The 21319-nt window shown below is 43.4% G+C and overlaps 1 protein-coding gene and 1 pseudogene across 1 annotated transcript in view; both read right to left on the bottom strand.

The window, feature by feature from the left end:
• The window catches only part of LOC108416826 (NACHT, LRR and PYD domains-containing protein 12-like), a 578836-nt gene that overhangs the window by 456148 nt on the left and 101369 nt on the right, over positions 1-21319 (bottom strand). Inside the window, 1 exon segment of the mRNA XM_037532078.1 lies at positions 1588-1761. Coding sequence (XP_037387975.1) covers positions 1588-1761 — 174 coding nt within the window.
• Positions 9675-21319, bottom strand: part of LOC108416308 — a 22274-nt pseudogene continuing 10629 nt past the window's right edge.

Below are 21319 nucleotides of genomic sequence, written 5' to 3'. Positions count from 1 at the left end.
CGTACCCTGATGCAGTGCACATGGTAGCGGGGGACTTCAACCACACGGACTTAAAAACAGTATTCCCTAAGTTCGAGCAGTATATCCAGTGTGCAACGAGGGGAAATAACACCCTGGACAAAGTTCACAGCAACATCAGGAATGCCTATAGGACAACCCCCTTACCACATCTAGGCCTCTCTGACCACATGTCCATGCTGCTGGTTCCTGTATACAGACCCTGCAGGAGGAGAATCCCTCCATCCACAAAGACGGTCAAAACATGGCCTGAAGGAGCACTGCTGCAGCTACAAGCTGGTCTTGAGAGTACAGACTGGACTGTATTCGAGCATGAGGATCTGGAGATGTATACCAATTCTGTACTTTCCTACAACTTTTGTGTAGAAAACGTCACTGTGGACAAATGTTGCCGGATCTACTCCAACCAGAAACCCTCTAGCCCAGGTCCCAGGACTGTCAGCCTGTTTTAGCATGAAATGCAGGGCCCAGTTTAGCATCATCAACAGGCCTGTTAGTGAAGAGTCTGTGAGGGACGCGCCAGCCCCCCCGGGCCCGACGATGACGGCCGAGAGAGCCGGCAGAAAGGCGGGGCCCGAGCACGCAGCCGCGACGCACCATTGTAATGCTCTGTTAGCATCTTGTTAATGGTACTTTAATCCTACACACACACACAGACACACACACACACACAGACACACACAGTTACACACACACACACACACACACACGTTTGTATTAGACGTTCATGCAGCCCATTACTGACTTTGTATGATACATATTAACACTGGATCCTTCAGATATACAGGGAGAGTCAAAAGTCCCAGGACACCGTTTTGTCTTACTTTATGTTTTAAGCTGTCACAAGCCTCCACGATGCGGTGCTGAAGGTGGTGTTTGTTGTGGATTTTCTCAGCATTTGTTTGAGATGAACCCCGGAGATAAAAGTCAATAATAAAATTAAAAATAAAATAAGATAAAACCTGTCCTGGGACTTTTGACTCACCCTGTATAGTAACTAGATTAGCATGTTAAGAGAGTGGAACTACAACAGCTCTAATGAAATGAAAATCAAGCTTAGTGAACAGTCCTTTTAGGCCATTTCAGATACTTTCAGCCTGATTAGAGGGAGACAGACCCTGAAATCCCAAAACCACAGGACATAAACCAGGAACTCAGGAATAGAAACATAGTTTGTATGTTAGTCTAGTTCCATGTACTGGTCAGTACCAGCTCCATCACTTTATATAAGAACAGTGCATCTGAATAACTGAGGGGATTTAAGGAGTAAAGAGTCACGTTTGTGCTGTTGATTTATTCACAAATATCTGTAATTATCACATATTTAATCCTGAAATACTGAAAGATGTGAGGATCCAGAAAAAGAAGACTTTGTAACAAAGCTAGGAATGTTCAAATATGAAAGAATGACATCATGGTAATTACCCAACATCATCACAGCTCATAATGTTTTGATATTTATAAAAAAGCTGCATGTTTAAAGGTAAAATGGCGTTTTTAAATGAGCAGGTCCATCACAGTGTTGGTGGTTATACAGGTACAATAAGAATGAATTCACAGAAAGTTCACCTGAGTGTCTCCAGTTTGCAGTGTGAGGTCTTCAGTCCAGCAGAGAGCAGCTCCACTCCTGAACCCTGCAGGTCATTGAAACTGAGGTCCAGATCTTTGAGAGGGCAGTTTGCTGATTGCAGAGCAGAACAGATGGTTTTAAAGGAGCCCCTGCTGAGTTTACAGTCAGCAAGCCTGTAAAAGAACATAGAAAATATTACTGTAAAAACAGGAGGAGCCAAACTGCAGTGAGTTATTTGTTCTGAGTTTTGTGTTAAAATAACAAACTTAAATAAAAGCTTGTTGATGAACTGTAAAACATGTCTGTGGCAATGTCTGCCCAGTCTTCCTCGCATGCTTTCACATCAGCAATAACTGATGTTATATTCATGTTTCATTATTTTATCATGATGTTCATTTAACATTCATCATGGTTTATGACGTCTTGATGATATTTTTAAAATCCCCCTGAAAACTGTAAAGCTACTCTAATTTAAAATAAAGCATCAAACCCACCAAAATATGACCTGTACCAGGATAAAATAAAGCACAGAATCAACTCATCATTTCTTTATCTTTTACTTCTTTTAAATCACGTGATTGTGAACATGCACCAGCAGCACATATCATTATATAACGGTGCTTAACCCTCGGGGGTCGAGTGATGCACTGGGGCATCAAATTAGATGTTTCTCAGGGTTTCTATTAACATCTCTGTAATAATGTAGAGCACAAATACGGTTCAAACAGTTCCTGAGTTTGTAAAGTCGCCCTTTCCATTCCGTCTTATTCCAAGATCGTTCACGACTCACATCCGGAGTCATGAGGCTATGATGACAAGCTGAGACACACAGCATCTGCCTCTCACCATGTCCACCTGGTGAATGTGTGTGTCCATCTACATTTTGTGTGAAACTGACCCATAAACTGTTAAAAATGAGACGTCAGCTCGACTCAAAATGATTTAGTAACTACATGGCTTTTCTTGAGTCGACTCAACTTGAAGACACAAGAGTTCACAGAACTCAAACTTCTTAGCTGAGTCAAAAGTTCTCTTCAAGTTTTAGTTCTGTGTCTCAGTGAGGAAAATAAAATGATTTCGTTTTTTACACCCAACTTCTCCGTTAGCCAGGACTCTCTCCATCAACACTGTGACCTCTGGCATACTGACTTATGGTTGGCTATGGCATTGCTGGGGCTCAAACTCACAACCTCTTGTTGGGGTGTCAGCATAGTTACATTTACATTTCTGGCATTTGGCTGATGCTGTTATCCAGAGCAACTTAAAATTTGATTATTTATTTACACAGGTAGGCCAAGGTGGTGTTAGGAGTCTTGCCCAAGGACTCTTATTGGTATAGTGTAGGGTGTTTACCCAGGTGGGGATTGAACCCCAGTCTACAGTGTAGAAGGCAGAGGTGTTAACCACTACACTATCCCAACCACTAGTCCACTGCACCACTCAGGAATGTGTGAAGTAATTTAGATTTAGTGTCTACAAATGTTTAATACACTGGAGAAAATATTGAGTGTTCTGGCTTTAAACATGGCAGGCGCTCGTGTGGAGCAACACACTAGTAATCCATCCCAACATCAGGAGGTTCTGAGTTTGAATCCCAGTAATACCACAGCTGTCCATATATGAAGCCTAAAAGGAAAAGAACATCACTAAGGACTGACCCATCACACTGGACACCTTTCATTTCTCGCTCAGTGGCCTCGGATGCACGCCGTTTCATTGTCCATCTTATCAGCTCCACTTACTGTATAGCTGCACTCTGTAGTTCTACAGTTACAGACTGTAGTCCATCTGTTTCTCTGATACTCTGTTACCCTGTTCTTCAGTGGTCAGGACCCCCATGGACCCTCACAGAGCAGGTACTATTTGGGTGTTGGGTCATTCTAAGCACTGCAGTAACACTGACGTGGTGGTGGTGCGTTAGTGTGTGTTGTGCTGGTGCGAGTGGATCAGACACAGCAGTGCTGCTGGACCACCTCCTGGACCCCTCTAAACAGTCGTTTTGTGGTTCGATTAATTTGTGCACTGTGAAAACAAAACAGCCCCAGTCCACTTTAGCTTTGCTTTATGGTGAAGACCTCGAGGGTCACCGTCCACACAGCCAGTCTTCAGCACTTCAGCAGGTAAAACAGACCATCAAGGGTCATTTATATGGTTCTACTGAGGATAACGTCTGTCCGTGATCTGAGACCCACAGCAGCTCTGACTAATTAACGTGATAAGATGCGAGAGCTGGCGTGATTTTACCGAGTTAAAGGCTCAAACTGGTACACAACGCAGTTTTCAGCTGCTTTCACTCTGAACGCTGAATGAATGAAACTTCACCAGTTTCTCCAAGTGAAGCTCAGTGAGGAGCACTGCTGAAAACAGAGCCCACCACTGCAGACCCCGCAGGGCCATTTCTCCAATTTTACATGATGCGCTTCAGACAATCATTTCAGCGCGGCCAATAGGAGAGCAGCAGGTGGGTCTGGTGGTTCTACTCATCACCTGAAAGGTCAGATTTATCAGAGAACGCCGTCCACTTGGTGGGCACTGTGCACCGTGACTGCTGTGAAAGGGGTCCGAGTTCTAATGGAGTTGTGGTCTGAACAAGAAGTGGCCTGAGATCCTCTTCATAGTTCACTTACAGTGTGAACACAAAATGAACTGAGGCCATTCACAGTCGGTTCCCTTCCAGGTTCACTTTAACAGAACTCGATTCGGTTCTTTTAAAACGAACTACATGTGAAAACACTTTAACTGTAGAACTACAAAGTGACCCTATATAGTAAGTGGAGCTGATAAAATGGTCAGTGAGTGTAGAAACGTGGAGGTGGTCATTGTTATGCCTGATTGGTGTATTTGGTCCATAGTAACTCTGTATTTAATCAGTGTTAGAAATGTCTGAATGTGGGGGCGCTAGTGAGCAGCGTATGGAGTAGACGTGTTTGAGGGAGCTCCTCTGCGCCAAACCTTTAAAATTCTTTTTTTGCGCCATCTGTCAATAAATTATCAGTATTTGTTTAGCAAGTGGAACGAAGAAATATTTTAACACCTACATAGTGAATTTGGAGCCGCATCTGTTTGTTTTGCGGCGTTTGTTACGCTGCTTGGTTGTTTTTTTGCTTTTCTATTTCGTTCCCTATTTTTATTTTTATTTACTTTTGCCTTTCTGGGCCTATAAACCCCCTCGTATTTCAAAAAGACATTTGCAAAGGCCGACATCACTCGGGGGCCTAGGCCTGCCTGTGTTTAAGCAGTACTACTGGGCAGCCAATGCTAGGGTTCTTACCTATTGGCAGAAGGGAATCATAGATCACTCACTACCTGATGGGGCTCCACTGTGGTTAAGTATAGAGGCACAGTCCTTACCAAACACCTCTTTACCAGTTTTACTGTTTTCTATGATGAAATCTCTCAATAGAATAATCGGTAATAATTTCATAATTAAAAACTCCTTAAGGATTCTGAATCAAATTAAGAGGTTTCTTTCTCTGCCTCCAGTCTCCAGCTATACTCCTATAGCTCAGAACCATTTGTTTGTTCCAGGCCAGTTAGATAATGTGTTTCTTACATGGAGAGAGAAGGGTTTACAGTGCATCAAAGATTTTTATTTTGACAATAGCTTTGCTTCCTTTACTCAGCTTACAATTAAATATAGTCTTCCTTCTTCTCACTTCTTTCCATATTTGCAGGTCAGACACTATGTTAAAAAATATACCCTCTTTTTCAATTAAACCAAAAGAATCTGTTTTATACGACTTGCTACTTTCTCCGCCTGACGCTGGACACTTGGTGTCCAAATTTATTGCTGCATTATCGCCATCAGACAATACTACCCCCCTAACACTAGCCCTCCTGAGATTTCAAGATCCTCAGGACATCACCCCTCCTTCTTGCCAGCAATTAGCAGGACCATACATCACCCTTTATTATGTTAATTCACAGAGGAGGGACTGAGACAGCAGCTCTGTGTGTGAACCTTGTTTGCTGGCTAGTTCACTTCGACTTTGCCAACAGTATGAACGACTGACTGAACAAACTAACGAAACGAAATTAAACTCGTACAAGGAAATGTTGAAATTATGTTAAACTGAAACAAGGAAATACTAGGAGTGTGTTTTATTTACACAATGAACAACGGAAATGCACAAGTAATTTCACCAAGTAGACGCCAAGAAAGGGTTGCAGTTTGTCTTTTGACGTAAATGGGTAAAAATAGCTGTCAATCAAAACAGGATTCAGCCTTTCGTCTGATCCTTCAATCATTTTGCAGAAGCTCCGCGTCCAGATCCGCCCACAGCCCCATTCACCACAGAGACGCTCTGCGTTCGGGGGCGGGACAAAATCGTGGCATTTATCCAATGAGCGGCGAGTTTCGAAGCAATGAAAAAGACGTCCCGTTTGAATGAGCGGACCTGTTGAAGTGAAAAGACACTTTTAACGCATTTGTAGTGAATGAAATGTTAACACAACTGAACATATTTGACATTTTAGGGCAAGCTGAGCTTCCCTGGCAGTCTTAGAGAAATCGCCACTGCTCCGTCCGTCGCTGCTACGCGCCCTTGAATTATAACTTTTGAAACACGATTCTACAGATTCTCCGTCGCGCTATCGGATCGATAACATATACACTCGGGTTGTAACTTGAAGTTCACCTTCAAGTTGTGTCATGTTAGGTGCTTTGGGAGCTGTAGGAGCTTTCTGTGGGCATGGGGGGTTTCCACTTCCACCGCACTCCATATCATTACCAAGACAATGGGCGTTAATCGCTTCACAGCAGGGGAGTGGGCTACATGGTCGCTGGTTTCCCTTACGAAAATTTTCGTAGCTCGCGGAAGATTAGTGTTAAAGGTAGGGGGGGCCAATGAGTTGGGTGCTGCAATTTCTGATGATATGTGGGAGGAAAGTTTGTCCAGTATTCATCGTTGCTCAGTGAACTCCAGGTACAGACTCGTACAGTTTAAAGTACACAGGTTTTACTTTTCTAAAACCAGACTGAACAAAATCTACTCCTCTGTCTCTCCTTCGTGTGATCGGTGTCAAACCTCCGAAGGTTCCTTGTCTCCCTTAATCTGGTCCTGCCCTGTGCTGCATGACTATTGGGTTCATATCTTTCATTGGTTCTCTGAAGCATTCAAGATGGACATTGTCCCAGATTACAAACTTGCTATCTTTGGTTATTTTGACGGTTCTGTTTCTTTTTCATTTGCACAGCAAGCTCTACTGGCAGGTATGGGTGCAGCTAAAAAAGTCATACTTTTATCTGGGAAATCCCCAGTGGCACCAAGTTTTAAGAGGTGGTTAAATGAGATGTTTTTCATTATACAAATGGATCGGTTACATTGCAATGACGCTAAATCATAGAAACGCTTCCAGAGTGTTTGGGGAGTGGTTTTAGTCTGGAAGGGTCCTAGTCTGATACCAGTCCCAGTCTGATATTGGATATATTCCAGTTTTATCTATTGTCATTTAGTCTTTGTAATGCTTGAACTCGACAGCCTGTATTTTGTTTTTATTTTATTTTTTTATTTATTTTTATTTCTTTTCTTTTCCTTCTTCTTTTCTTTCCCTTTTTTGTTCTAGATGCTTTGGTGCTAGTTACTATTTCTGACTGCGTATTGTCATTATTAGCATGGGATGTGTTTTTCTGTGATTCCTTATAAATAAAGTATATATATAAAAAAAGAAATGTATGTCAGTCATATAGAGCCTTGAATTACGTTCCCTGGTTAGAAATCTTATTAATAGTTTATCTCTACTGTATGAAGCAGGACTGCCTTAGTCTCGAGTATTTAGCAGACTAGTACAGCTTTGAAACTGCATTCGTTTATCATATTATTCTGATTCAGGCTGATTTAACTCAAATACTGAAAATTCAATGACACTAAACTCTCTCTGGTAAGATATGAGTAGAAATATCTGGAGTCTGATTCCACTAATCAGCACGTTTGATAGCCAGGAATGTGATGCGTTAGCTCTGTACCCAATCTCCACCCAGGAGGCGAAGCTTGGACCCAGTCCTACAGAGACTCACTGGGTTTAAGTCAGTCAAGTCTAGAACAGAGTGAAGTTGTTGAAAAGTTAACTCTACTGTAACAAAGAAAAGAACCAGCCCACAGTCGAATAGTTTGACTTTAACTTTTGGAGCTTCATAAAGTTTCTGTGTGTTTAAGTGTTTGTTTTGCTTGTTTTGAGTTAAATGTAAATCTGCTCAACACCTTCTTGAGGATCTAGAAACCTCACTGTTTTTGTTTTGGCCAGCAGAAGGTTTTCATGTCCAAACTCCAGCCGTAAAAGCTCGGGGAAAGTGTAGCAGGACTGACCGCAGAACCCAGAGCCTTGGAGTAATCTGCCTGAGTGACGCGGCATGAGTGAAACCGGTGTCCCTTGTGAACCAGCTAACTGTCCTGCTGTCTCCAGCGGAGGACGTGTGTCTTGGCGGTGATGTGAAGCTCCGTACCGTGTTTGACTACCCAGCCTTGCGCTTGCAGAAGCTCAGCAAGAAGCTGCCTGCTGAGCCCAAACAACCAGACCCACAACCCGCATAAGCAGAACAGCACCTACCTGTCACCCGCTGGTTAAAGTCAGGCGTCCCCTCTTTCTTAGAAATGAGATCAAACCAAGTTGTGTTTGTGATTCAGGAGTCAAACAGGTTAAATTACTATTATTACTATTTAAACTGCTCATGAGTTTCATAAGTAAACACTGTTTATCCTCAACTAAAATACACTGATTTGTGGTCCTCATGGTGTCTGCAGTGTTATATTAGCACTAAGCTAACAGAGCTATTTATTCTTCAGGTCCCCACACTGGGTTTAATATCACGCAGGTCCAGCCTTTAGCATTTAGTTTCTCTGTGCTGTTTACTGAGGTCTTGTGCAAAAAAAATTTACTTGTTTGAAAAAATGACGCATTACCCTTAAGAAACAGTTCAGAGTCCTAAAGGGCCTCAAACACACCTACTAAACCGTTTAATCTGAAGTGTTTGAGCAGGTAAACCACCAAACTCTGCTGGACACTGACCCACCAGGACTGGGCCTTGTGCACCCCTGGGCTACAGTCTGCAAGTGACTCCAACAAGGTTAAGCTACAAAGGAGGTTTCTGGTAAAGTGGAAGATAAATGTACCTGCTGAAAGACTCCAAAACCTGAACATCAAATAACTAAAAAGTACTAAATGTAACAGACATTATATTTATGCAGATGTAACACTTACTGGGCTTTTCTGCAGGCGGTCACAGCTGGGATCAGTCTCCTATAACCCTCCTCTGATATCCTGTATTTCTTCAGGTCCAGCTCATCCAGAACCTCCTCAGAGTTCAGGATCATGTAGGCTAGTGCTGAACACTGTGCAGGAGAAAGATCTTCACCTGAGTGTTTCTCTGATTTTAGATACTCCTCAATCTGTCTGAAGAGAGTCTGGTCATTCATTTCAGACAGACAGAAGAACAGATTAATGGATCTCTCAGCTGAGATATCATATTGTTCATTTTCTTCATCTGTATCTGTTATTATGTCCTTGATGTGCTCTTTAATTCTCTCTGGTGGTCTCTGTACGTGTGTCAGTAGACCCTGTAGGAGTCTCTGATTGGACTCCAGCAAGATGCCCAGCAGGAAACGGAGGAAAAGGTCCAGGTGTCCATTCTGACTCTTTAAGGCTTTATCCACTGCTCCTTCCAGAAGCTCCTCCAGTGGATCATCATTAGACCACTGTTCATTCCATGGGTTTAAACACTGCAGGGGCTTCATGATTTTGCTCTCATAGCAGTGAAACACAAAGACAGCAGCCAGGAACTCCTGAAAGCTCAGATGAACAAAGCTGTAGACCTTCTTCTGAAAAACCACACATTCCTCTCTAAAGATCTCAGTGAAAATCCCAGAATACACTGAGGCGACAGTGACATCAATGCCGCACTTTTGCAGATCCTCTTCATAGAACATCACATTGCCCTTCATCAGCTGATTGAAAGCCAGTTTAGCCAGTTTCAGAATCATGATTCTGTTGGACTCCAGCAGGTTCTTTGGCTTTCTGCTCTTTTTCTCCTCATACTTCTTGTTCTTCATGCTAGTCTGAGTGAGCAGGAAGTGTGAGTACATTTCAGTCAGAGTTTTAGGGATTTCTGTATGACGCTGCTTCATGATTCTCTGAAGAACAGTGGCTGAGATCCAGCAGAAGACTGGAATGTGGCACATGATGTGGAGGCTCCTCGCTGTCTTAATGTGGGAGATGATTCTCTTGGCTTGGTCTTCATCACTGATCCTCTTCTTGAAGTACTCCTCCTTCTGTGGGTCACTGAATCCCTGAATCTCTGTCACACGGCTGATGTATTTAGGAGAGATCTGATTGGCTGCTGCTGGTCTGGAGGTGATCCAGATCAGAGCAGAGGGAAGCAGCTCTCCTTTGATGAGGTTTTTCATCAACATACCCACTGATGATGTCATGGTGATGTCAGATACTTTCTCACACTGTTTAAAGTCCAGTGGAATTCTGCTTTCATCCAGACCATCAAATATAAACACAGCTTTGATCTGATCGTAAACCTCTGGGTTCAGATCTTTGAGCTCAGGATGGAAACCACACAAAAGTTCATGAAGACTGTATTGATCATCTTTAATCAGGTTCAGCTCCCGGAATGAAAGCACAATCATGAGCTCTACGTCCTGATTGGCTTTTCCTTCAGCCCAGTCCAGAATGAACTTCTGCACTGAGACAGTTTTTCCAATTCCAGCAATTCCTTTAGTCAGAACTGCTTTGATCTTTCGCTGTTTTGGTTCTTCATCCTCTTTTCTTTCTTTTCGTCTGACATGTTTAGCTGTTGTAGCTCTAATGTTTCCTTTTTCTGTTTCTTCTTTAAAGATGTCTAAGCAGTTGATTGGAATGTCTTGTAGGTGTTTCCTGGTTGTTTTCTCCATCTGTAGAACCTCATGTTCCTCATTCACTCCTTCACTCTCTCCCTCTATGATGTAGAGCTGTGTGTAAATCCTGTTCAGGAGGGTTTTATTCTCTTCTGTTCTGATTCCCTCAAATAAGCTCTCGTACTTGTTCTTCATGCTGGTTTTGTGTGTCTTTAAGATTCTGCTCAGGACATCGTTCACTGGTTGATAAGAATCCAGATGAAGGTCTTCAGTTTCCTCCACCAGAGAGTTTATCTGCAGTGCTGTTTCTGTGGAGTTCAGCCTGAGAGGATCAAACACAGAAACACAAACATCAACATAAATAATCATAATAAACTGTTAACAATGCAACTGATTAAGCTGCTCGTCACAAATGTGTTTTCCATGAACTTAATATAGGAGCTCCTTCTGTAGGTTTGCCTACAGATTTATTTATTAAGACTTTTATTATGTCTTACAAAATAAAACCATGAGCCAGATTTAACATCATGTTAAGAGCAGAAACGTCACACTAACACATTCTGTCATTCAGGACTGAGGATTAACCGCATGTTTACTGTGTACATGATCTGTGGTGCTGTTGCCTTCTTCCTTCAGAACATCGGCCCAAAAACATACCAGAAACACTTTATTTGGATGGTCCACTGTAGATGGTCAGCATGTCTTTCAACAATCAGCTAAATATCTATTAAATGAAACTGAACTTCAAGTTCAGTATAAAAGATTTAATTAAATCTATTCCTAACCCTAAACCTAAACCTCAAGGCTAAACCTACACCTACTCCTAATCTTAACCATAACCATCCTGTTATTGATCAACTGTACATCACTGGGAGGTTTGTTAGTGATTTAGGTGTCTGTAGAGCATCTATAGAGGACCATTCAAATAAAGGGTGACCAACACACCACTTAAACCACTCAGATGTTCAGGTAAGACGCTGATGCGAATGATCTTTGCTTTAATGGCCTCAAACATGTTTGGTCACTCAGTTTATTAATAACTAATAATCTAAAAGTTTGATCTGTCTGGATTATTCACTGAAGACGAAGGTGATTTACTTGATGAGGATTTCTGAGCTCATTAATATAGAATTCAATATCTAGTATTTTACAACAGCTTTGAATGTGACGAAAAAAGAGGAAAGATACAAACGCTGATCTCCATCATGGTGAATTTATGATTTAGATTAATTACCAAGCTGCACATTTTGCGTGGTGTAGCCTGGTTACAGCTGATTTTAATGACTCTGGTCCAGTGTGTCTGAAAGACTGAAGGTCAACTGACCATGAATGGGTTCAGGTAATTCTGGGTAGCCTGGATTATTTACTCTCCAAAATATCAGATCATATTCTGTGTTCAGACACAGATTTTACAGTGAATATAAGATATGAGATATTTAAAGTCCAAGGGAACGTAGTGGATTTAATATTAATGAATATTAAGAAGAGTTTATATGACACTAAATTTGAAATGTTACATTAAACATTTAGCAAAGTTTTAATTAGGGCAGAGGGATGTGCCTAAAAATGTTATCACAAGAAAATGCATATAGCTGATATCAATAATCCCCAAGATAAATGTCAAATCATTATTTCTTATAAGTTTAAAAGCTTCTTGTTGCTCCTGAGTTAAAGTTGAAGAAGTCCGACAGTCGAGTTTGGTTTTAAACTATTCTTTATGGTCAGAACACCAAGCAGCAAACAACTGAACGGCAGTCGTGGTGAATTTGATCTTCTTAATTGTATAGTCGTAACATTAATTTCTATCATATTGGTTAGTATACTGTGTAGATCCTGGCTGAAGTTGCTTCTGTGGGCCTCTGACTGAAGTAGTAGTAGGACCATAGGGTATCAGTGGACCTGGGAAAAGAGTCATCTGGCTTGAAAGAGGCCCCCTGAATGTAAACGATGCCTAGATATGGGATTAGGTGACTAAGGTCATTCTGGGAAAAATGTATGTTAAATACCAAATATGGCTTGAGAGGGGCCATACATCGAAACCGACGCTATCTTAGCAGGTATAAATAACCAGGAGTTGGGATGTATGAGAGAGACATTTGGCGGTTCTCTCCAAGCTGTTTCGCGAAGGCTTGTCTGTGACTTCGACCTCTCAATGCTAATAAACATCTTTATATGCAAGAGACGAGTGTCACCGAAGAGTTTGTTCCTACACCTTCACAGCATCGCTACTAAATAAACCACACAGTCATTCACACATTTTTTCCTGCTCACATTTTCCCTCTACTGTCTGCACAATCTGCTGCTTTACATTTCACTCTTTACTAACACTCATATCGTTCCTGCATCGTGAGCTGCTGTAAATAACGAAAAACTATCAATAGTAAAATCAATACTCAGGTAAAAGTATTGATACTTGCAGAAAATAATTAAGTAAAACTACTTTCCTCAAAAACACTTGAGTAGAAATACAAAAGAAGCAGGTCTAGAATCTACTGAAGTGCTGAGAACTGCAGTGGAACTTCATCCAGCATTTATCAGCACAGGAACTGAAGACTGTGCAGCTCTGTTCTTCTGTTTCTGAGATTCTTTTGGTCTAAAATACAGAAGCTCCAAAGTCAGAGATTTAACCAATCACAGAGCAGGACAAATATTGCCACCATCAAAACAAACTGAAATCAAACACAAAGAGGGATTAGGATTTTAATATGAATTATTAACAACTAAAAAAATCCTTTACTCACTAAAATACTATGATAAAATTATCATGCCTTAAAAATACTCAGCAGAGTAAAAACCAATCAATATTTTACTGAAGTACATAAAACTAAAGACGGGTCATTAGCATTAGTCAGTGGCCTAATTACACTTCATCACTCAATATACTTTTTTCTGGTAAAACAATAAGTTGTGGCCACCCCTTTTGGAGATGTGACGCCGAGTGCTGGGCAAGCCCCCACAGATGAAACACGTTAGCTTTTTCTACTGCTGCAGTTTTCTTGGTTAGATGGTATGATGGAGCTCTCACACAAGCACCTGTAGAAGTAATCCTGCTCAGCAAATCTCTCTTCAGATTTACTCATTTTGAATATAGGGCCATCTGCACGCCGAGCGCAGAGTTACAAAAACAAAGTTATACAACCAACAAAGAAACAAACGATGCTACACCAAAGTCCAGGAGAGAATCCAGAAGAGTAAATGAGGGACAAAAAGGATTAAATAACACGAGAGGCGTAAAGAAGAAAAATGCTGAGCATCCAAAAGAGTCTAATGGAACACTTCACAAAGAGCAACTGATGATGAACAGGTATAAATATACAAACAGAGATCATGAGAACAGGTGAAGGCAGTCAGAACTCAGGGGACGAGGGCCTGTGTAATTGGCTGTGATTGGTTGGTGTTGGGCTCGTGACTCTGATGTCAGAACCAAATGAATCATGGGAGTTGGAGTTTACAGGATGGGTGGAGACTTCAGAGGAACCAGGTGATATGATAGAGGCATTTGTCGGGCATGTAAAGATCCTGGGCTCTGTCACGCTACCTGGTGCCTTCAAAGTGAAATGTTTGTAATGTTTTCGGATATTTATGCTGAATTTATTCAATATTTGAAGATTTAAATTTATGCCAATTTGGGCTGGGCGATAAAACAATAACGATAGTAATCATGATGCAACTTTCCTTAATAGAGCGACAAGAAAGGTGTGATAACTTTTCGATATAATACACCGTTCTCACACTTCCATGTTCTAGAGACAGCCCTGGTGGAGTTTTCTACTGCAACTGCCATCACCAGGAGATGGTGCACATGCACGTTTTTCAAAGATTAGAGAGGGGGGGCCACGAGTAAAATGAGTGTTTAGCAATGTCTGAAACATGGAGTTATACATTCCTTGTTTGAGTGGAGCGACCGGCGATCTGTTCTCCTGTGACCAAGCGTGAGTGACGAGATCATTGGTGTAGCTGTACTGACCTACAGTGAACTCACCTCTTTCTGTACATCCTCACAAGCTTTAGCTGCATTAAATCACATCTGCTCCTCACAACTACATCACTGTTACAGAGCTCAGTCATGTTTTAGTATTAGTGCATTCCCAAGCAACGAAAGTGAAAGAAACAAGTGGTTCATGTGAGTTACAGCCTGATTTAAACCAAAGTAAACCAAGGAAGCTGTGAGGCACTGGAAAGCGGGGGAGTGCTATCATCCCAGCCTAGCTGTTTTTAGCAGCTGGCTAACTTGAACCTGTGCTCCATTACTCACACAACGCGGCAAACTGATGACACCGTTGATCAAACGCGACTCAAAAGCATTCAGCTTTCAGTTTAAAAGTACCTAAAAGGAGGACTCTGTTTGACTGGTGTTTATATACTGTAGTTCACCCCTCAAACTACTCCGATAGAATAAAGATATCCAGCCATCTGCTAGCTGGTGCTCGGACATGGAGGTGTTTGGAGTGATGCCAGTAAGGCGGTGTGATCCATCACTGACGAGCCGAGCCAGCTAATATTTGCTGTTCGTATAAGTTCACATTATTGAGAAACTAAACAGTTTAGCGCTGTTGTTGGCCACATGTTTAGCATTTATAATGGGATAGCCAAGCGCTCGTCGCCAGACAGGTAAAATAATCTGTTTTCTTTTTTAAATTATGACTATTACAAAAACTGCGGCCGTGCTTTTCCAGCTGCTCACCAGACACTTTCTCTGGGTCTTCAGAGCTCAACATTAAAACCAACCTCCAGTATCCTGTGGCCTCCTGACTCTTTTTCCCAAGGATAAAGACGTATGACGAGATGAAAAGTCAACATGCAGCTGGCTGAAGCCCTGACTGTTTGAGTTGCCGTCCACCATGTATGTAATACGTTTGACGTTTATGTCGAAAGTCGGTGGGAAAAAGCTGGAAAAACAAAAATCTTTTAAACCTGAATTCTTCAGTTTAATTTTGAGACCTGATTTATTTTATTATTATTAATAATTATGTAGCCAGGTGATAATTAGATCCACCATTAGATCCAATTAGATCAGGTTCCCCTACATTAATCTAAAAAGCATAGATAGGTTCCTGTGCCTTTAAGACCTCACGGGGGCGCTGTTTAGCAGAGCGAGTGCGGTTAAGGAAACCAGAGGACGCTGGGTGGAGCTGCAGGTTCTGGCTGTGGGAGAAAAGGTTTAAAGCACAGGACAGAGATTTTGGTGTGTGGAGATCTTTTCAGCAGGTCAGCAGGTCAGTTGGCCTACATGATCCGTGTTAGCTGTGGAAAGCGATACGGCAGCTCCTTAATAGTTTTAGGTTCAGTTTATAGTTCGTTGTAATAGGCGGAGCCGCGGTTCTTCCCGAGATGAAAGGCCTGAAAGGTTTGAGTTAAACAGGTTTAACTGTAGAGAAACGCTGTAAAGCTGGATTTACTGAATGATTGTTTTCTTTGTGCTGTACACATTCGAATCTTTGGCAGGCTGGAAAAGTATTTAAGCCAGGTCCATTCAAATCTGCATGTTTGTTTGTGTTCTTTCCTTGGTGAATTCAGTTGGCTGTATTTTTGTGAAGGTGAGCTGAATTCCTCTCACTAATCAAATCTTCTGAATTCTGATAGAGAATAAACGGACCCAGCAGCTTCTAAGTTGTTGTCCTGAGTGTCTTCCTGGGCTACAATTATAAAGTAGGAACTCATCCTTCGCTCTATTGAGGGGTTTTACCCTTTCATATCAGCTTAGATGCTCGGCCTTTAAAGTCATAGGAAGTGTGAAAAACAGGAAATGTGCTGTGATCTGTCAAAGTTTTAAACTATGACATCATTACTCATCAGTGTAGCACTGAAAGACGCTCATTACTCACTCTGGGTCAGAGGACACGGGATCACTGTGGAGACCAGGAGGGCGTAACGTACTCAGACGGCTTGGTCCACTTTCTCCTCCTCTGGATTCAGGAGGATGCCCCATGGACTGGTCACTCTTCAGAGACACACTGCTGGGTTCTCTTGTTCCTCCTCTGAATTCATGAGGATACCCCATGGACTGGTCACTCTTCAGAGACACATAGCTGGGTTCTCTTTCTCCTCCTCTGGATTCAGGAGGCTGATCCATGGACTGGTCACTCTTCAGAGACACACAGCTGGGTTCTCTTTCTCCTCCTCTGAAATTAAGAGGAGGCCCCATGGACTGGTCACTCTTCATAGACACACTGCTGGGTTCTCTTTCTCCTCCTCTGAAATTAAGAGGAGGCCCCATGGACCGGTCACTCTTCAGAGACACACTGCTGGGTTCTCTTGTTCCTCCTCTGAAATTAAGAGGAGGCCCCATGGACTGGTCACTCTTCAGAGACACACTGCTGGGTTCTCTTGTTCCTCCTCTGAAATTAAGTGGAGGCCCCATGGACCGGTCACTCTTCAGAGACACACTGCTGGGTTCTCTTGTTCCTCCTCTGAAATTAAGAGGAGGCCCCATGGACTGGTCACTCTTCAGAGACACACAGCTGGGTTGTCTCTCATTGCTGAATGTAGGAGATTCCATCGTGGATCTTCTGAGCAGGGTGTTTGTGTCAGCCTGAAATCAGAACAGATGTGTTTACCCTGTCAGCTCTTGTATTATCATATCATATGATCTGAAAGACAATTTCACTTCACAACAGGCCGACAATAAGGCTGCCCAGTTTAAACCGTGTTTAAAAGGCTATTAATGAGGTCAAACCCCTTAAACCTCATTAATAACTACCAGCAGTACAGTCAGTTCAGTGTGTCCTGCCCTGCTGGGCGTGTGAACGAGCTCAGTATCATTTACTAACTGTCGTTAAGGCCTGGACGACGCCCGTCAGCCGTGTTCCTGAGGTAGCTTCACTCTCACAGACGTGGTTTAGATCACAGCTGTAGTGAGTTGTTCTGTAGCTGCTGTGATCAGAGCTCAGCCGTTCTGTTAACCTGCTTGTAGCGCCGCTTCATGTTGTAGTGCAGAGAAACGCCCAGCAGATGACGTTACTGTGATAAACCTGACCTGTGGTTCATTTACAGCCGCTGACCCTCTCACACACACGGTGCCCCCATATTGATGCTGCAGCATTCAGTCATCTGCCTCCCTGAGCTTCTACAGGAACTCCAGACTGACCCACACCCATAATGAACCTGAAGAACCTGAAGAAGAGAGAACCCACTGTACTGTACTGTTAAACTCATTACTCACCTTGCTTTGGCTTTTCTATCAGTCAGCATTAAACCTGTCAGCTTTATCACACGTCCACCAAACAGAGCAGCTGCTGTCCTGTTCATATACTGATACATATCATTTTCAGAAGTGATGTCCAGCTCCTGACGTCACCACTCAGTGCTTCTGGAATAAAGTGTGTATTATATCACACACAAATAAATATTTAATCACAGAATCTAAAAATCCTTTTGTAACCTGTATCTGAATTTGCCCTCCAGTTTAGTGGGGAAGTCAATGTGTTAAAAGTAAGAGCCCGTCCCTTTTAGTGAACGCAGAGTCTGCCGTATTTTGTTAAGCATTGGTTGCCATAGTAACTGGCGCCCATTTCACGACAGCATGGGCTCATTATAAAACGTTGAGTAGCTGAGAATCCGACTCAGCACGGTAGAAGCTGGTTGCTCAGCTCAGGTCAGCTCAGGTCAGCTCAGCTCAGGTCAGCTCAGGTCAGCTCAGCTCAGGTCAGCTTAGCTCAGGTCAGCTCAGCTCAGCTCAGGTCAACTCAGGTCAGCTCAGCTCAGCTCAGCTCAGGTCAGCTTAGCTCAGCTCAGCTCAGGTCAACTCAGTTCAGCTCAGCTCAGGTCAGCTCAGGTCAGGTCAGCTCAGCTCAGGTCAGCTCAGCTCAGGTCAACTCAGCTCAGGTCAACTCAGCTCAGCTCAGCTCAGCTCAGGTCAGCTCAGGTCAGGTCAACTCAGGTCAGGTCAACTCAGCTCAGCTCAACTCAGCTCAGCTCAGCTCAGCTCAGGTCAGCTCAGGTCAGCTCAGCTCAGGTCAGCTCAGCTCAGGTCAGCTCAGGTCAGGTCAGCTCAGCTCAGCTCAGCTCAGCTCAGGTCAGCTCAGCTCAGGTCAGCTCAGCTCAGCTCAGCTCAGGTCAACTCAGCTCAGGTCAACTCAGCTCAGCTCAGGTCAGCTCAGGTCAGCTCAGGTCAGGTCAACTCAGCTCAGGTCAACTCAGCTCAGGTCAGCTTAGCTCAGCTCAGGTCAACTCAGGTCAGCTCACCTCAGCTCAGCTCAGCTCAGCTCAGCTCAGGTCAACTCAGCTCAGGTCAGCTCACCTCAGCTCAGCTCAGCTCAGCTCACCTCAGCTCAGCTCAGCTCAGCTCAGCTCAGGTCAACTCAGCTCAGGTCAGCTCAGGTCAACTCAGCTCAGGTCAGCTCAGCTCAGCTCAGCTCAGCTCAGCTCAGGTCAACTCAGCTCAGGTCAGCTCAGGTCAACTCAGCTCAGGTCAGCTCAGCTCAGCTCAGCTCAGGTCAACTCAGGTCAACTCAGGTCAACTCAGGTCAGGTCAACTCAGCTCAGCTCAGCAGCAGCTGCGTTTGTGAATAGCCACAGGGCTACTAGCTGCACTGAAGCCATCCATTTGCCCCGAGTGTGGTCTTAACTTCTCTTGTACGACAGGCTGTGGCCTGCTCTGAGAACGGGGTGCTGGAGGAACTGAAGGCCCATTTCAAGCGCTGGACTTCAGCACTGCTCATGCTGGAGTGAGAGAGTTTGGTTATTTTTGCTGGACTGCTGGGCCAGAGATCTGCATTTTTTGGGGGGGAACCCATTGCTGTGGTACCTTTTGCACGCTAAATTTTTGGATTTTTTATTTTATTTTATTATTACTCGGACTAAATGGGCACGTTCTACACACACACACACACACACACACACACACACACACACACTAAGGACTGAAAACACTGCAGTTGCAATTGAAGTTTCTTTCTGGATCATTTCAGGGACGTGATTTGAAGGTCACTAATGCTTCTGTTTGAGTACAATTGTAGTTTATCAGAAATCGCTATGAACCTGTTTTTATTTTATGATGATGATTAATATTATTATTATTTTTTTTTTTTTTTTGTCGGTTGTCTTTTACTGAAATGAGCTGTATAGAAAATGTTCCTGTTCCTGTTCAAGAGAATATACATTTCTGAACATATGATTGTATACAGCCATCAGAAGCAGCTAATTAAATTTCCTTCTTTAAAATCTCCACTTGTTTCTTTACGGAGTTACACTTTCATCATAAATTCACATCGGACAGAGCAGTGAAGCTCATTTCTCTGTTAGGAAGCTCCACATTGGCTCAAATCAATGACCGGTAAACATGAACTGGAGTCCCGAGTCTAAACCGGGGCGGGGCTCAGTCCACCGGGTGGGCGGGGTTAGTCAGAGGGGGCGTCGGATTCTGCCGGGAGTCGGAATTCGGCACAACACCGGCAGCCATTTGTAGCTCGGAGGAGTTTTTATTTATTTATTTATTTACTGATTATTTTCCGTCTCTCTCTCTCTCTCTCTCTCTCTCTCTCTCTCTCTCTCTCTCTGTCTCTCTCTCTCTCTCTCTCTCTCTCTCTCTCTCTGCTCTCTCATATTTTCTCTCTCTCTCTCTCTCTCTCTCTCTCTCTCTCTCTCTCTCTCTCTCTCTCTCTCTCTGTCTCTCTCTCTCTCTCTCTCTCTCTCTCTCTGCTCTCTCATATTCTCTCTCTCTCTCTCTCTCCCTGCTCTCTCATATTCTCTCTCTCTCCCTGCTCTCTCATATTCTCTCTCTCTCTCTCTCATATTCTCTCTCTCTCTCTCTCTCCCTGCTCTCTCATATTCTCTCTCTCTCTCTCTCTCTCTCCCTGCTCTCTCATATTCTCTCTCTCTCTCTCTCTCTCCCTGCTCTCTCATATTCTCTCTCTCTCTCTCTCTCCCTGCTCTCTCATATTCTCTCTCTCTCTCTCTCTCTCTCTCTCTCTCTCTCCCTGCTCTCTCATATTCTCTCTCTCTCTCCCTGCTCTCTCATATTCTCTCTCTCTCTCCCTGCTCTCTCATATTCTCTCTCTCTCTCCCTGCTCTCTCATATTCTCTCTCTCTCTCTCTCCCTGCTCTCTCATATTCTCTCTCTCTCTCTCTCTCCCTGCTCTCTCATATTCTCTCTCTCTCTCCCTGCTCTCTCATATTCTCTCTCTCTCTCTCTCCCAGCTCTCTCATATTCTCTCTCTCTCTCTCTCTCTCTCCCTGCTCTCTCATATTCTCTCTCTCTCTCTCTCCCTGCTCTCTCATATTCTCTCTCTCTCTCTCTCCCTGCTCTCTCATATTCTCTCTCTCTCTCTCTCTCTCTCCCTGCTCTCTCATATTCTCTCTCTCTCTCCCCCTGCTCTCTCATATTCTCTCTCTCTCTCTCTCTCTCTCTCTCCCTGCTCTCTCATATTCTCTCTCTCTCCCTGCTCTCTCATATTCTCTCTCTCTCTCTCCCTGCTCTCTCATATTCTCTCTCTCTCTCTCTCTCTCTCTCTCTCTCTCTCCCTGCTCTCAGATTCTCTCACTCCCTGCTCTCTCATATTCTCTCTCTCTCTCCCCCTGCTCTCTCATATTCTCTCTCTCTCTCTCGCTCTCTCTCTCCCTGCTCTCTCATATTCTCTCTCTCTCCCTGCTCTCTCATATTCTCTCTCTCTCTCTCCCTGCTCTCTCATATTCTCTCTCTCTCTCCCCCTGCTCTCTCATATTCTCTCTCTCTCTCTCTCTCTCTCTCTCCCTGCTCTCTCATATTCTCTCTCTCTCCCTGCTCTCTCATATTCTCTCTCTCTCTCCCTGCTCTCTCATATTCTCTCTCTCTCTCTCTCTCTCTCTCTCTCTCTCTCTCTCCCTGCTCTCTCATATTCTCTCTCTCTCTCTCCCTGCTCTCTCATATTCTCTCTCTCTCTCTCTCTCTCTCTCTCTCTCTCTCTCTCTCCCTGCT

Source organism: Pygocentrus nattereri, chromosome 2 (genome assembly GCF_015220715.1).
Source record: "Pygocentrus nattereri isolate fPygNat1 chromosome 2, fPygNat1.pri, whole genome shotgun sequence".
NCBI lineage: Eukaryota > Metazoa > Chordata > Actinopteri > Characiformes > Serrasalmidae > Pygocentrus > Pygocentrus nattereri.
The sequence above is the reverse complement of the archived record's forward strand: the minus strand, read 5'-3'. Positions and strand labels throughout refer to the sequence as shown.